The sequence below is a fragment of the Phoca vitulina genome, unplaced genomic scaffold, assembly GCF_004348235.1.
Source record: "Phoca vitulina isolate PV1807 unplaced genomic scaffold, GSC_HSeal_1.0 scaffold2, whole genome shotgun sequence".
Lineage (NCBI taxonomy): Eukaryota > Metazoa > Chordata > Mammalia > Carnivora > Phocidae > Phoca > Phoca vitulina.
The window spans coordinates 44,915,469-44,933,656 of NW_022589705.1; the positions used below are offsets into that span (position 1 = coordinate 44,915,469).

Here is an 18,188-nt window from a genome sequence, read left to right on the forward strand (position 1 = left end):
CTGATATGGATAAAGTTTTCATGGTTTGGATAGATCAAACCAGCCCCAACATTCCCTTAAGCCAAAGCCTAATCCAGAGCCAGGCCCTAACTCTCTTCAAGTCTATGAAGGCTGAGAGAGGTGAGGAAGCTGCAGAAGAAAAGTCTGAAGCTAGCAGAGGTTGGTACATGAGGCTTAAGGAAAGAAGCTGTTTTCATAATATAAAAGTGCAAGGTGAAGCAATAAGTACTGACGTAGAACTGTAGCAAGTTACCCAGAAGATCTAGCTAAAATAACTAATGAAGGTGGCTAAACTAAACAACAGATTTTTAATGTGGATAAAACAGCCTTTTTTTTTTTTTTTTTTTTTTGGAAGATTTTGTTCATTTATTTGAGAGAGAGAGAGAGAGCAGGGGGAGGAGCAGAGGGAGAGGGACAAGCAGACTCTGTGCTGAGTGCAGAGCCCAACGAGTGTCTAGATCTCAGGACCCTGAGATCAAGACCTGAGCCGAAATCAAGAGTCAAAGCTTAACCTAATGAGCCATCCAGGTGCCCCTGAAACAGCCTTCTATTGGAAGAAGATGCCATGTAGGGCTTTCCTGGCTAGAGAGGAGAAGTCAATGCCTGGCTTCAAAGCTTCAAAGAACAGGTTGATTCTCCTGTTAGGGACTAATGCAGCTGGTGACTTTTAAGTTGAAATCAATGCTCAATGACCATTCCAAAAGTCCTAGAAGAATTATGCTAAACCTACTCTGCCTATGCTGTATAAATGGAACAAAGCCTGGATGACAGCACATCATTTTATAGCACAGTTTACTGGATATTTTAAGCCCACTGTTGAGAACTACTGCTTAGAAAAAAAATTCCTTTCAAAATATCACTGCTCATTGACAATACACTTAGTCACTGAAGATCTCTGATGAGCTATATAGATTAAGCTATATAGATGTAGATATAGATTAAGAATAAGATTCATGTTGTCTTGATGCCTGCTAACACAACATTCATGCTACAGTCCGTGGATCGAGGAATCATTTAGACTTTAAAGTTTAATTACTTAGAAAATACATTTTGTAAGATTATAGCTGCCATCGGTAGTGATTTCTCTGATGGATCTGGGCAAAGTCAATTGAAAACCTCTGGAGAGGATTCAACATTCTAGATGCCATTAAGAAAATTTGTGATTCAAGGGAAGAGGTCAAAATGTCAACTTTAACAGGAGTTTGGAAGAAGTTCATTCTAGCCCTCATGGATGACTTTGAGGGATTCAAGCCTTCAGTGGAGGAAGTAACTGCAGATATGGTGGAAACAGCAAGAGCATTAGAATTAGAAATGGCGCTTGAGGATGTGACTGAATTGCTGCAATCTCATGATCACACCTTAACAGATAAGAAGTTGCTTCTTAGGATGAGCTAAGAGCATGGTTTTTTGAGATGGAATCTACTGGTGAAGATGCTGTGGAGACTGTTGAAATGACAACAAAGGATTTAGAATATTACATAAAGTTAGTTGATAAAGCAGCAGTAGGGTTTGAGAGGACTGACTGCAATTTTGAAATAAGTTCTACTGTGGGTAAAATGCTATCAAACAGCATTGCAGGCTACAGAGAAATGGTTCGTGAAAAGAAAAGTCAATCAATGTGGCAAAATTTTTTGTCGTCTTATTTTAAGAAATTTCCATGGCCACTCCAACCTTCAGCAACCAACACCCTGACCAGTCAGCAGTCATCAACATTGAGACAAGATCTTCCACCAGCAAAAAGATTACAACTCACTGAAAGTTCAGATGACAGTTTGCATTTTTTAACAACAAAGTATTTTTTATTAGGGTATGTACATCACTTTGTTAAACATAATGTTATTGCACACTTGACAGACTACAGTATAGTATAAACATAACTTTTAATATGCACTAGAAAAGCAAAAAAGTTCATTTGATTCATTTTATGGCAATATTTTCTTTATGGTATTTCCATTGTCTGGAACCAAACCTGCAATATCTCCATATAAATATCTTCCTTTAATTCTCAAAACAACCCTACAAGGCAGACTCAATCATTATCCTCATTTTTCAGATAAGTAATGGAGTCTTAGATTAAAAAAATAATACCCTGTTTCCTGCAGCTGGTCACATCAAGTGTCACATTAGAGAATAAACCCTCTGTGTGACTCTAAAATTAATGTCTTAATTAACTAATGTGATATGCTGCTTCCGTTCTGAAAAAGAGGCTTCTTACTTAGGGAATTAACACTGGTCTGTAACAAGGCAAGAGGAACTGCTCATTATACTAACAAGGGATAATGAAGACTTCTCTGAAAGAGAATAACATTTTATAAGTTTCTTATTTCTCATTATGTCTTTCCATGTTCAATAATTTAGTCAATGCAACTGAGTTCTTATAATGATATTTGATAAATTGCCCTGACTGCCACAGTCCAGTTCATGAGGACTTGCTTGTTATAATACCAGCATCAGTTATGTTATGTACCTTAATTAAACAGCAATAAGACTTAACTCTAAAATATGCCTACCTTTATTAGTCTTTTGTATCCATGGTGATTTAGTATCATCTGCAGTCAGTTATTTGACTTAGGCTAGAGGTTTTCAAATTTAAGCTTGCATCAGAATGTCCTGCAGGGTTTACATAGATTACTGCACCCAGCTCTCAGAGGTCTTGATTCAGTAGATATGGGTTACAGCTCTTAAAATTTGCATTTCTAACAAGTTCCTAGATGCTGCTACTGTGGCTGATCTGAAGAGCACACTTTGAGAACCAATGGCCCAGAACTTGGCTTAAACCCTTTCCTGTAAAGAATCAGGTAAATACTTTTAGCCTTCTGGGCCATATAGTCTCTGTCATAACCATTCAACTTTTCCTCTGTAATATGAAAGCAGACATACACAATACCTAAACAAATAAGAGATGGCTATGTTTCAATAAAATTTTATTTACAGAAACAGGTGTCAGGCTGGATTTGGTCAATGGACCCAGTGGTCAACCTCCAGCCTAGACTAACTCAGTTTTAAAAAATCACTTTATCTATATTAAATAGCAATTCTGAGAGAATCAATGACAGATTTATTCACAAAAATCCCTTATAAGTTTTAAAATAAAATCTGAAGAAGTATACCAGAGACTAAGCTATTGTGTTAAATCAGCATAGAGGAGAAATCCCAGAGCTTCCCTATGAATCCAATAAAAAAGCAGTACTTTTGTGCAAGAGTCTGCATCTTATAGTTTTAGTTTTATGATACCCAGAACTCAATCTTCATTTTCAAATTTTAGTTTTAACTGGGTATTGTTTATAGTGTTAGAAGCTGTAAATCTATTAATTAAAAGAAAACCAACGTTAAAAATAAAAAGAAAAAACTAACACTATATTGAATGACATAGATGATAATCAGGTTGTTTATTAACTTTGTAATAAAACAAAATAGAATGAAAACACTCTACTTGTCATGAGTGTGCCCAGCTTTAATGTACTTTGTCTTTACTCAGAACGGTGTGCGTCAAACTAATGTAAAATGCCAATATAATCTTAAAAGTCTATTAAGCTATATATGCCAATAAACCCACTGCATTAACTCTATCCTTATAAAATGTAAGTTTCTGTAAAAGGGCAAAATTCACATACATTTTTGCCATAATAGAATGTGATTTAGTTCCCTGAAGATAATTATTTGCAAACAGCATGAGGAAAGTTAGTATTATTGGTCATCTTATAAACTTAAAATACAGATATTATGTCAAATGTCTCCAATAATGCTACAGACTAGAAATATTAAAATAAAGTCCTGGTAGACAATTACATATTCTAATATTTACTGATTTGCAGATGGAGTAAAATGACTTTATGGTAAGATATATGACTTCCATCTTTCAAAATCTTCTCCTAAATTTGATTAATCAAATGTTTCTTTTTGACCCATGGCTTTATGTTTACCATTAAATATTTATTCTTCAGTCTAATGCAGTGGTTTTCAGAGTTCTCAGGTTAAAAAAAAAATGTTGAAAGAGTGTTATGGTCAAATGAAAGTGGAATCTATTGATTTTAAACACATTTCAAAAGTTTCTTTTACTTCAGGACTCCTCAGAAACATTAATATTCATGGTAGGAAGATATGGTAGATTATGTGGCATTTTCCAACCTTATTTGAACATGGACCTCAATTATCAGTAGAACATCTTGAAGTACAAGAGAAACACTTAAGAAAACAATGTTCCTAGTGTCTGAATCCAGGTATCATTTAGTCATATGTTTTTAAAAAATAAATTCCATTTAATTCAACAAATATTTATTAAGTACTTCTATCATGTGACTAATCACTTAAAAGTTAATCCTTTATTTTAAATGTTACTCACCAAAATCTATCTAGAGCATATCTTAATCCTATTAAACATACTTACACTCTTCTTCAGGCCTCTTCCGAAGTGCTGCACGAACTTCTTTACAAGGACTTCTCTGATATTGTGGGGGATTCCTTCCCCTTATTAGATTCTCCATCCTGTAAGAGAGAACCAAAACTAAATTTTAATACCAAAATCTTGATAAATTTTGACTCTTTAAATGGTCTATATCAAGAGTCAATAATTCAGGAACCCACTGAGGTTCAGTAGATAACACTATTCAGTATCTAGCAAGGAATAAGACAGTAAGAGTGGCAGGGAATGTGGTAAACTGGAGAGTGACTTTTCCAAGGAGTTCTAATTTTTTTTTTTTTAAGTTTGTCTCTCTCTCTCTCTCTCTCTCTTATTTTTTTTTTATTATGTTATGTTAATCACCATACATTACATCATTAGTTTTTGATGTAGTGTTCCATGAGAAGGAGTTCTAAATTAAAAAAAAAAAGTTAAAAACACCACATGGACAAAATTCATATGCTCATTCTCCAATTAGAGATTGTTACGAACTGAATGTTTGTGTCTGTGTCCCCCATCCCGAAATTCATATGTTGAAGCCCTAATCCCCAGTGTAATAAAGCTCAGTTACTATCAACATTAGCGATGCTGACACCATAGCAATGTTGACAACTAGAAAATAACAATAAATGGATCAAATGCAACTTGAGTTAGCATATTTTTTTTTTAAAGATTTTATTTATTTATTTGACAGAGAGAGACACAGTGAGAGAGGGAACACAAGCAGGGGCAGTGGGAGAGGGAGAAGCAGGCTTCCCGTGGATCAGGGAGCCTGATGTGGGGCTCGATCCCAGGACGCCAGGATCATGACCTGAGCCAAAGGCAGATGCTTAACGACTGAGCCACCCAGGTACCCCTTGAGTTAGTATATTTTATAGTACATTCTTTGTGGTATTTTTTGGTTTCAGTAAACTTTACAGTTTTGTGCCACCAATACATAATCTACTCATTTTGATAACCTAAAAACTACTGAGAGTAGTCAGAAATACAAAAAGGAAACTTTTTATTATTTATTATTTTTCCTTTTTATTTCTGACTACTGATGATGTGAAATTGATTCCATGTAACTATGTTTGTTTTCATATAACAAGTTAGAAAGCACTACTAGGACTCCAGGAGAATTTTACTTATATGGTTGCTATTGGAATCAAATATCTGCAAATCAACTCCCACAGGAATTGTGGTGCCCAAAGCTTGCATTCTGAGAACACTCACAAGCAGATCTGCAGGAGATCACATGCAGTGAAGTATGGCTTAAATATGATGAGTCTAGGTTCTAGAATCAGACTGCCTAGGTTCAAACTCCCATTTTGTCTTTTAAAGGATGATTTTATAGAATGATACCTACTTTTTTCCCTTAATTTTTTCATCAGCAAATGGGGAAAACATAAGCCATTTCATAGGACTGTTATGAGGATCAAATATGTTAATACACGTAAAATGCTTTACATTGTGTCCATCACAATTTGAGAGTTCAACAAATGTAGCTATTATTTATCATAATTATCTCAAATAAAAATGAAATCATATACTAAAATTTTAAATGTCCGGTATGTTAGAAAGTATGAAAACTGGCCTTTATTCAATAAAGGAAAAGAACAGACAGCAGTGTGAGAAAAAAAAATTCTGGCTAAATAAATGCTCTGGTTATTAGAAAAACACAAAACATCCATGCACATGAATTGCCAATTTTCAGAAATAAAGGACTTAATAAAGTATACTTCATTTTATTTAATAAGATTTAAGATTTACTATATGTTAATCTTTCAAGGATACTAAGATGGTTAAAGGGAGTTATCCTCATGAATTAATTAAAGTGTTACATAATGTATTCTTTCTTAGAGAATTTAGAAGATATTTCACAATTGTATAGTGCCCTTTGACTTTAGCAACAACAATAAATATATTTTATAATGTATTAGCATTTATCATTTATTACATTTTGTCTTTACACAAACTCCTGAAAGATCATTTTGAAGATGAGGAAACTAAGGCTCAGAAATGTTCAGTGACCTGTTCATGGCCACACATTAAATAAAAGGCTCAACTGAGATTTAATCAAGATTCTCTGACTTTTCATCTTTTTCTTATTGTTTCTTAATCTATTGTTTCCATGAGTTTTTGATTATTATAATTCCATTAGGAGACTGATACTTGAGATTCTACTGTGTAATGAATAATTAATGATGAAATTCTTCTTTTTTTAAAATATTTATTTGACAGAGACAGTGTGAGCAGGGGGAGGGGCTATGGGAGAGGGAGAGAGAGAGAGAATCTCAAGCAGACTCCCTGCTGAGCAGAGCTGGTTGCAGGGCTCAATTTCACAATACTGAGATCATGACCTAAGCCGAAATCAAGAGTCAAACACTTAACTGAGCCACCCAGGCACCCCTAATGAGGAAATTCTTCTTAAATTCAATAATATTTATATTAATCTATACCTATATATAAATAGTATACATGTTAGATATTTATATAAATATAATACTACACAAATCTATATATTTTTATATAAGGCTATTCGCTAATTACATGTTGATTTTTGACCATTTAGCTAGTTTCACTGAAAAGTTCCCTTCTATCAATGACACTTTAGAAGGCAGCTATGTTCAACACTATACCACCAATGCTGTACCTATCAGTGACATTTTAAGCCTTTGAGAACCACCAAAAAGATAACTAGGGCCAAAGAAACTCACTATAAGTTATATATACAACACACTAATAGATGAAAAAAATTTAAAACAGCGTTGAACGTTCTTTTTTCCCTGGAATGCTAAACATTATGCCCAGGAGAAAACACACTTCGAATTAAATTAGAATTTTACAGAGCAATGTTCATGTCCAAACTATTACATAACTGTGTGACTTTCATCTTCCTGAGATTACAGTCCTGACTGCTTGAACTCTTCCCACCAGTGTCATCTATGATCCACAGTTTGCATTAAATGGTCAGACAAAAAGACCAAAAATGAAGTTTTGGAGCACAGCCAGGACACAGCAAAGGAGCTATTCTCACTACTTTCAAACTTGGCAAGCCACCAGTGGGAGTGTGTTAACAGTGCCAGCAAGGAGAGATTAAGAGTGATGACCACAGGCAAGACAGATGCTCTGACAACCCATTGAAGAGCTCTGAAAAGTGCAGCCTACATGTCAACTGCTGGGAGGAAATACAGGCCGCCACATTAATATTAAAGAGCATGAAAAAGCAATCAGAGGTTATGAGTAAAGGTGTCTACAACTCTCTCGGTGGTGTCTTCCAAACTTAGGTCATAAAATCACCTGAGGAGCCTTAAACAAGTACAAATTCTGCCATTCCCAGTACTAAAGATTTTCATCCAGTAGGCAGGAGTCTGGTCCAAGTAGATGTACTTTTTAACACTAATCAAATACTTCTGAAGTAGCCTTACATTGATCCCAATTCTGGCATTTGGGAACCCCTACAAATAAAAACTATACGCTTGGAGATACAGGAGAGGGAAGTTCAGTGAATTCATTCCAGGATATAGTCACTTGCTGATACAAAGGTGAAGAGAATGCAATTAGGACAGGTGCTATCAAAAATGAAAAGATTAGCCAAAGAGGTGTTGTCAAAGGCTGGCCAAGTACTCTGGTAGTCTACCCAATGAACCAGGAGGCTGCCAACTGATAAGACTGATAATCTCAACAGTGAAATGATTTCTTCCAACAAGGTTTGGCAGACTCAGCTGGATGAGAGAACAAGTTTGGATTAATCTAGAATTGTGGATTGGGTTGGGAGTATGACTAGTTAAGAAAGGAAGTGAAGCGTGGGTGCAAATATGGTTGAATGAATTTACCCTGGGTGGAGGAGAAAGAGAAAGAACAACTGAGTCACTGGAGGACAAGGTATTGAGTTAAGAGAATAGAGCTATCAGGTATAAGTATTTCTAAAATGCCTATTATGTGCCAGGTGCTATGTCAAATTCTTTATATGTACACTATCTATGTCATTCTTATTTTATCCATGGTTAACCTGAGTTTCAGTAAGTACAAAAACCAGGATTTAAATCCGTGTCTGTCTGACTCAAGAGCCCAGGCTATTAGCTACTGTGTGAACTGTACAGGTAGAACTTTCTGTGGTGATGGAAATGTTCAATATCTGGGTTGTCTGATCCAGTAGCTACTAGCCATATTCAATTATTGAACATTTAAAATGTGGCTGGTGTGATTGAGGAACTGACTTTGTGATTTTTGAAATTTTATTGAGTTTAATTTATTTACATTTCAATTTCAATAACTGCATGTGACTACAGTAGTAGGAACAGCATGGCTAGAAGTCTCCATTTAGCACATGACTGGTAAAGATACGATTCTCCACAGAAGAATTCTGAATTAGTCAACAAGAGCAGGGAAGTAAAGTTTTGGAAAAGTGTTCCATACGAGGGTCTTTAGAGACAAATGAATAACTTAACTCCTCAATGTAGAATTGGGTCACAGTGACCTCCTAGGAGCCTCTTTGCAGAAACACAGTTTTTCATGCAACTGTGGTTTTTAACTATGGAGCTCTGCCCCTGGTACATCTAAGTGCCTTGAATATACACTTAAAATTCATTCCTCTCTCTGGGCCTCTACATATAATGCTCCTTTTGACTCAAATGAGTCCTCCTCCTACTCTAGCTGAATAATTCTTAATCATCCTTCCAGTCTTCATTATAATATTACTTTTTGAGATAATAAGGGATCACTCTGACACCTTAATCTAATGAGGTCCCAAAATATGGCTCCACCCTACACCCTGGAGTTTCCCATCATAACATTTATCACAAGTAGCAATTATATATTAGTCTTCCAGAATTTCTATTTAATGTCTGCATTCCTCCTGTACTCTAAGTCCCATGAAGACAGAGAAGATGTTGATTTTATTCTCCACTTTATCAGTAGAGTGAAGAAGTTAGCATGGTGTTTGGCATTCGTGAATTACATGTTGTTTGAATGAATGAATAAACCTATCTCTCCTAATCCTGCCATGAAGGAAACTGTATGTTCTGGGGTCACTGGGTGTGACCCAGGTAGTTGAACTAATGAGTGACCTTCCACATATTGCTGTTGTTTCCTCAACCCCCAACCCACGTCCTTCCCCTCAGTCATTCACTGGCACCTCCTGACACTTTCCTAGTAAGCCATTGTCTTGCACTCAACAATAGCCTCTCACAACTGTACTCTCCACCTGCTACCAAGGCTACCAGACACCAGAGAGCAGGGTGGATGATCCCTGATTCCTTTTGCTCCAGGGCCTAAGGATAGGGAGCTGCTCTCCTTAGTGTGATGCTGCTCTGTGGGGACTTTCCTCAGCAGAACCAGGTGCCCCAACTAGTGTGGGGGAGGGGAATGATTTAATCGTGACATTTTTAAAAGAACTGGATTTAGAAGTAAAATCAACTTGTTTTGCTCACAAGATACCAAACATACTGAGGCTAATTTTTCCCTTCTCATTGAGCCTTCACTATATTTGCTGCTTTGTGAGTACAACCCAAACTGGAAAAATGTAGTGCTTAATGGGTTTACTTGAAAAAGAGACAACTTAGATAAGCCCCTAAATGAAGTTCAGTGCACAAGCAATGAATTGAGCATTTGCAAGCCCCTTTGTTGTGCTCTGTAGAATCTCTAAGACTCCTGAAGGAATTTTTTAAATCAGTTAAGTAGATATAAAATAAATTATAAAGAATAAATATCCTTGACTTAATTTCTAAAAAAGTAAACATTTCAAGTATGTTTTAATAATTATTTTTAATTAAACCATCTTGAACAAATGCAGACATTTAAAAAAATCAGACTTACATTGAGCTTTTATTTAACTTGATTATAAGCAGAATTAGACACAATAAGCTCCATACCTATAAATAAACACAACCCCTTAAATTTAAAATAACAATCAACCGGAGTAGGAAGCTTAGTAAGATATATAGTAATATGGTAGGATTCGTTGCCTTCAAATCTAACAGTGAATGTACAAGGAACATTTCTGTTAGGAGTACAAAGCCCTTGACTATGATCTGAAAATTCACCCAGTAATTTTGTGGTAAAGAGGTTACTACCTTTTAATTCATCAGAATCTGAAGATTAAAATGTATATCATGTGACAAAAGTTAAACATCTTTTTCTTTCCATAGCCACTCCATCTTCCATGGTATCCCTTAGCACAGTGCCTAAACTATAGTAAACACTCCATAAATACTTAACAAATGATTTCATAAATGGATGAATAAAGTCTGCTCCTTCTTAACAGAAACATTTGGAAGATAGTTCTTTTCCATTACAAATTTTACCCATCCCTGCAGGCCTATTTTTAAGTCCCAGTTCCACTCAGAAACAAATCCAACCACTTCAAATATACTCAGTGCTTGCCTTCTGAATTTTCCATGTTATATCTATTAAACATTGGAAGAGTAACCAGCAATTTCCAAGCTAGTATTAGTCTCCGTGTCAGTTTTTGTGCCCTTTACTCACATAGATTCTAAACCATTCGAAGACTTCGACAGTGCACTGCAGTTGTCAAAATACTTTCCCACAATTTATTTCATTTCATTTTCATGACAATTCTGAAATGGGTATTAGTACATCACTATTTTATAGATGAGACAACTGGAAGTCTGAGCAATTAAGTGACATATGCAAGGTAACACAGAAAGGCCGGAGTTAGGACTTGAACTCTTTTCCTTTGACTCCCAAATCCCAGTCTTCATTTCAAATGCCCCCATGCATAGAAAATATTTATTCTTTTTTTTCTTCTAGTGTCTCATGTGGTAGGATTCATAAAATGTGAGTCATAGATGTTAAAAAAAATCTTAAAATATTGAATATTTACAAGTAAGAATTCATGGCAAACTAAAATAAATACAAATAATGGGGATTAAAAAATAAAACTGTGGGGGCGCCTGGGTGGCTCAGTTGGTTAAGCGACTGCCTTCAGCTCAGGTCATGATCCCGGAGTCCCGGGATCAAGTCCTACATCGGGCTCCCTGCTCAGCAGGGAGTCTGCTTCTCCCTCTGACCCTACCCCCTCTTGGGCTCTCTCTCTCTCTCTCTCAAATAAATAAATAAAATCTTTAAAAAAAATAAAAAAATAAAAAAATAAAACTGTGCTTAAGCATGCATATGGAAAAAGGAAGAATAAGATTGTTATTGTTTTTGGACATAAGGATTAGCAGTCAGTCCTGCCGAGGTGGGGAATAAAAGAATAGGGGGGTAGCATTCTGTGACCATCCATCCTCACAAAGTTCTAAAACCAAGTAACACCAAGTGAAGCCAAGCTTCAGAAATCCTTATTTGGCTTAGAATTCAAGAAAAAAAGTGAAGAGTTGAAGAAGCAGTAGAAGGGCTCTTGCTTTATCACTGAACTGCTAGTTTCTCTTAAGGGAAGTTGAGCCCAAATTCAGCAGAGTGAACCAAACCCCAGACTAAAACTATGCATGCATGTTGAGCAAACAACAGTCATTAAAAAGTCTCAAATGAGGGTGCCTGGGTGGCTCAGTCGTTAAGCGTCTGCCTTCAGCTCAGGTCATGATCCCAGGACCTGCTTCTGCTCTGCGGGAGGCCTGCTTCTCCCTCTCCCACTCCCCCTGCTTGTGTTCCCTCTCTCCCTGTGTCTCTCTCTGTCAAATAAATAAATAAAATCTTTTTAAAAAAAAGTCTCAAATGTTTATAAAGATCCAATATGAACTGCAAATGACAGTGCAAATATAATCAATACCCAATTATCTCAGCCAAATATGTTGAGATGATAGTTAATAAGGACAAACTGAAGTTAAAGAGCAAGATTATTGTGAAATGAAATCACTTCTTAACTACATTTAAACTGCTTAAAAAGAAAGCAAAATGCTTAACAGAACAGAAAGACAGACACCCTACTGTTGAGTCGGAAAAGTATCACATGCCTGAGTTTAAGGGCCAGTGATAATTTACCAAAACTGCCGGGATCATCAATAGTTTCAGAGAAGAGAAACTTATTTTTACATTGCCTTGTCATACATTTAAGGGATGACAAATACTATAGTATATTGTTTTCACCTTTTTCCAAAGAAATAGAATTCAAAGTAGGTAGGTATTATTATGGATGTCTTGAAAATCTAGAGTTTACATTTTGTAAACAACAAATCAGAAATGTGAATGGTATATATAATTTGCTCTTATAGAGGTCGTAGCAGACAATTGTTCCATGAAACATCTATGAAATTAATGGAAAGAGCATGTGTAGCAATGGGAAAAAAAAATGAAGCTCCTCATAAATTCAGGAAGCACACTATTGACAAAATTCTAGTTTAAACTGATTTACTTCTATTTTTGTGTTTTTTACCCAACATAAAATAATACTGTATCTGAAGTCTGTTACCTATACAAAGGTATTTTATTGACAAGTTCAGTTGGTAAAAGGAATAGCAAGCTTCCTTTAGTGAAAGTCCTTACAGCAATTAATAATTACGTACAAGATTTAGGAATATATTCATTACCAAAATTACAAAAGGATAATCAACTACATTCACTAGACTCGGGGAGTTATTTTTTTAAAAAAGTCCCTTAAAACTACATAAATTAAGTGGCTAAATTATTAGAAACACTTGCCTACAAAAATGAATGACATTCACAGGATGACAAAAATGCAAAGAAGGCATAATCAGAAATAAATCTATACATTCAAAATACTCAAAAGATGTATATTTTACTCTCAAGAGCAAAGACAGAAAGCTGGCAATGAGGAAGAAATATATCAATTAAAAATGGTAAGAATTCTTAAAGAAGTCTTAATGTTGAATCAACATAATTATGCAAAGATGAAGTTGATACTAAAAAATACCCAAAAAGGCTAGATTCTTGAATATTACCACTCAGATTACGATAATATTACAAATTATACCTGAATCACCTATCATTCTTAAAATTTAAGAGCATATGGAAATTATTTCTTAAAAAATTTGTATTTTGGATAAGGTAAAATCCAGATATACAATATAATTATCTGCCATCTAGAAATTATTACCATTTAATACATTTATAATCCTAGTTTGATTCCTTTTCCACATTCTCTTTTCCTCCCCCCATACTTTGACTTTAAAGGAAAAGGAAAACACTTGAGTCAACATTTATGAAATGAGAAGACTAATGCTACCAGAATACAGAACCATCTCTCTTCTGGAAAGCCTTCTGTTTTTGCCCACTTCCCCAACTATCTTCTGTCTCTGTCCAATAAAGGGTCCTACACATACATCTTATCACCCCAGCCTCCACTAAAAATCCTTGAGGGCAGAAGTTATCTCATCTGTGAGGATCTACTACAATTCACAGAATACAACAGAAATTAAATACTCCTTTTTAAATGATTAAATGAGTAAATGGTGTCAGAAATAAATGTTTGCCCTATACAGCTCTAATGTGATCTATGGTTATACGACATCTTCATATATATTATTTATTCCTCAGAAAGAACCTGTGAGCTTAGTACTTTACAGATGAAGAAATTGAGACTCATTTACCCAAGGCCAGCACAAAACCAGACTCATGTCCGGATTTTCTGATTCCTGCTGATCTTCCCACCCCGGCACAGCTGCCTAAATGAAGGAACTGCTCTGCTCATTTTCAGATTATTCCACTTTCACCTGGAGCCCATTTAAGTCTCAGAGAAGGGCCTACTATCACATATGGTAGTTGTTTAGATACAGAAAAAAATGTGTGTGAAAGTGCTGTAATTATTTTGCAAGAAAAGCATGTATTCCTTTCTCAAAGTGAAATGGGGAGAGTTGGCAAACATGAATAAATATTACTCTTTTCTAAATGTGCATAAATATCTAAACATATACTATAATATGTAAATTAAATGACATCGTAGACTTTAAAAGGAGGGATATAAAGACCCAAATTCTTCCCTGTAGTTTTCTGCCTTCAGTCTGTTCTTCATCCTAATCCTGATGAATCTCTTTTAATTGCAGTTAATGGCCCACAGGAAGATGGTTCACAGTCACTAAACTGAGATTTTTTTTTTTTTTTTTTTTAAAGATTTTATTTATTTATTTGATAGAGAGAGACACAGCGAGAGAGAGAACACAGGCAGGGGGAGTGGGAGAGGGAGAAGCAGGCTTCCCGCCGAGCAGGGAGCCCGATGCAGGGCTCGATCCCAGGACCCTGGGATCATGACCTGAGCCGAAGGCAGATGCTTAACGACTGAGCCACCCAGGCACCCCACTAAACTGAGATTTTTGAATGTGAGGACAATGTTCTCCTAGTAATTTCTCTAGAATTGTTGCATATGGTGCAGAGTCAAAGGAGATACTCAAAATTTTCTTTAAATATATGAACTGCTATGATTAATCAAGTGAGTCCTGTTTGATGGTGATGTTCTTATTGATGGCAAAAGCAGATAACATCATAACCAGAATCATATTTATAATCTCCAGGATATTTTAAAGCATTAACACTTACTTTTTTTTTTTTTTTAAAGATTTTATTTATTGGGACGCCTGGGTGGCTCAGTCATTAAGCGTCTGCCTTCGGCTCAGGTCATGATCCCAGAGTCCCGGGATCGAGTCCTGCATCGGGCTCCCTGCTCGGCAGGGAGCCTACTTCTCCCTCAACCTGCCGCTCCTCCTGCTTGTGTGCTCTCTCTCTCTGACAAATAAACAAATAAAATCTTTAAAAAATAATAAAAAAATAAAGATTTTATTTACTTATTTGACAGAAAGACAGCGAGAGAAGGAACACAAGCAGGGGAGTGGGAGAGGGACAAGCAGGCTTCCTGCCGAACAGGGAGCCCGATGCAGGGCTTGATCCCAGGACCCTAGGATCATGACCTGAGCCAAAGACAGACGCTTAACGACTGAGCCACCCAGGCGCCCCTTAGCATTAACACTTTCAATCTCTTAGTATCTTATACTAAAATGAAAAAAAAAAAAAAAAAAAGGAACATGTGGTATGTCTTACGAAAAAAGAGGAGTCAAGATGATTCATTTAGGAAGATAGATTTCTGGGAAAAACCCAATTACGTTCCTATTTGAGGCTGAGTGAGTACCCGAACAGCCTGAACTACTCAGATGGACATCACATAATTATGTGCTAATTCTAGGAGCATTTAAAAAATCTTTCTGCTTTTTCTAAAAATTTATGGGATCACAGGAAAGGATCACATCACATGGTGCATGGCTATTTCACCTCAGAACTTCTTACTGGGCATTTCATTCACAGTGTCTTTTCCCTACAAGGCCTGAGGGGTTTGCTTTTCTTGGTTTCTTTTTGCTTATCTTCTATTGGCTTCTTCTGTGGGTATGTAAATATATTATCCATTAAAAGAATAGGACAGCATACATTCACAGCCCCTGTGGTACAATCCTTGCTTTCCTATGGTCTATTTCCAATTTGGCAGCCAGGGAGTCTTTTTAAATCAGGAGTCATATCTTTCACTGCACTGCTCCCAGCACTCTGAAGACTCCGTTTTACTCAAAGCAAAAGCCAAAGTCCTTACAATGGCCCATGGGGCCCTTTGTGTTATGGGGCCTCAACATCTCCTCATAACCTTTTCTTCCCCTCTTAGTCAATCCACTTGACTATATACACTATGCTCCTGCCTTAGGCCTTTACTCCAGCAGCGTCCTCTGTAACCCCTTCATCTTGCTCAAGTCTTTATTTAGAGGTTACTATTTCAATGATGTCTAGCCTAATTACCACATTTAATACCATACTTTGAGCAGCTCTCCCAATATTTCACTTCTGTACCAATACTTCTTCCCTGTTGTACTTTTCCTTTACCTAGTGCTTATCAACTTCCAATATAATCTCTTAATCTACTTATTTATAGAATTCATTGTTTATTGACTGTAAAGTCCATATGTGCTTTGAAAAGAATGTATATTATCCAAATGTTGCTGATTTTTATTTTTGCTTATATATTAATTGGTGAGAAACGTATGAATACTTTCCTAACATGCTGGTGAATTTGTTTATTTCTTCTTGCACTTCTGTCACTTTTTTGTGGTTTTATATAATTTGAGTCTATATTACTGAGTATATAGAAGCTATAACATCCTGATGAATTGAACCTTCTACCATTTTGTAGTGATCTTAAGATCTAATAAGGCTGTTTGCCTCACAATCTGTTTATCTGATAATAATATAATTGCACGAACTCTCATGGATAGCAATTGCCTAGAATAACATTTGCCATATTTTGGATTAAAATTTTTGAGTGCTTCTATGTAAATTATGTTTCTTGGAAAGAAAATACTATTGTATATTTTAAATCCAGCTTTTTACAAATTCGTTTTTAAACTAGAACATTATATTTGCATTTATCTGATTTTACTGATAATAATTTGGATTTATTTCTGCAATTTTATTTTGTGCTTTCTATTTATACAGAGTTTCTATTTCCGTTTTTTCAAATTAAGGGTTTTTTTTGTTTTCATTTTATTTTTGTCTTCTATTTTGGAAATTATGATTTCTATGTTTAGATATATCCACATGTTTAATATTTGCTTTACAATTCTTTATTCCATCTCAAACATTCTACCTTTGATAAGTATCCTTCTTCCTGAAGTTCATCTTTTAAAATTCTTTGAAGTGAATCAGGAGATCTTAAACTCCTCAGTTGTTCATGTGCATTTTGTACCTCTTCTTCAGAGCTAGCTCTATAAAATGAAGAATTAAATGTGGAAAGATAACTTATAGCTCATTAGAGGTGTAATTTCCAACTTACAGCCCCACTGTTGCTGTTGAGAAATCAGTTATGACTTTAACTACTCTTCTTTGAGAGGTAATCTTTCTTTCCTATCTAGCTGATTTTAACATCTTTTTATTGTCTGTCCTGTTTTTCAGTTTTACTATGATATTGTCTATATGTAAATTTCTTTTTATATTGGGTTTGCTTTTTGATTTGAGATGTATTGTGTTTTAGCAGTTCTAAAAAATTATTCAGTGTGCCTTTGATTATTGCTTTTTCTTGTTTCCCTCTTTTTATGACTGTTTAAATATAAGTTAGGCCTTTGCACTCTAGCCTCATTGTTTCTTAACTTCTTGTGTTGGGAATTCTCTCTTTGCCCCACTAAACCTCCTTCCTCCACTCTGTTCTGTGTCCTGGCACACTGACCTCTACATCATGCATCTACAAAGTTCCCTTGCCTTCAAATCCAGGTATGTTTGACCAGTGCAAGGTACTAGCAGGAAACTGAGTGGGAGAGTACAGGGGTAGGCGTATTTATTTTCCCTGCTGCATTCTTCTACCAAAGTTTGCAGCTCCTCTCAGATGATATATTGCTATAAGGACAATGCCAGCTTTCTCATGTTTCTCAAAACCTGTCCTTTTCCATGCTACTTTAGACACAGGGGTGAAAGTGGCTCTTTGCTACTGTTAGCCCCAGGATGCTTCATCATATCTTGTTGGTTTCTTTAATTCTGCCACATGTGTTCTCATAAATCCACCTGATTATTTTTATAGACTCCTATTCTTTTCTCACATTTTCATTTCTTATTTCTTAAAACACATAAATTTAAGATAATTCTAATACCTGAAAACTTTGTAATATGATTCTTTTGGTTCTTTTTTCTGCTGATTCTGATTTATGGTACCATGCTTTTTATGTTTTCTGGTTTCTTTATGCATGTCGTGACTTTATAAGATGAGCTCATTTTTCTTGGAAATTTTATCTTTGAGGATTCTTTGAGGTCCTGATTAGAGTGTATTTAGCCCAGAGAATATCTAAGCTTTACTTCCTGACTGCTTGGCCGTTTCTAACCACCAAAATAAGAGCTCAAGTGTCCTATAGTTTAGCAGATGTCCCTAGGGTAAATC

At 35.7% G+C, this 18,188-nt stretch overlaps 1 protein-coding gene across 9 annotated transcripts in view; it reads right to left on the reverse strand.

Annotated features, from left to right (window-relative positions):
• The window catches only part of LRRC7 (leucine rich repeat containing 7), a 533,169-nt gene that overhangs the window by 405,764 nt on the left and 109,217 nt on the right, over positions 1 to 18,188 (reverse strand). For 8 of the 9 annotated variants that reach the window (XM_032426318.1, XM_032426311.1, XM_032426345.1 and 5 more), the window contains exon 2: positions 4,388 to 4,485. In XM_032426318.1, coding sequence (XP_032282209.1) covers positions 4,388 to 4,485 — 98 coding nt within the window. Of the gene's footprint in view, positions 1 to 4,387; positions 4,486 to 18,188 lie in introns of those variants that run through there. The other variant, XM_032426327.1, reaches the window with a different exon arrangement.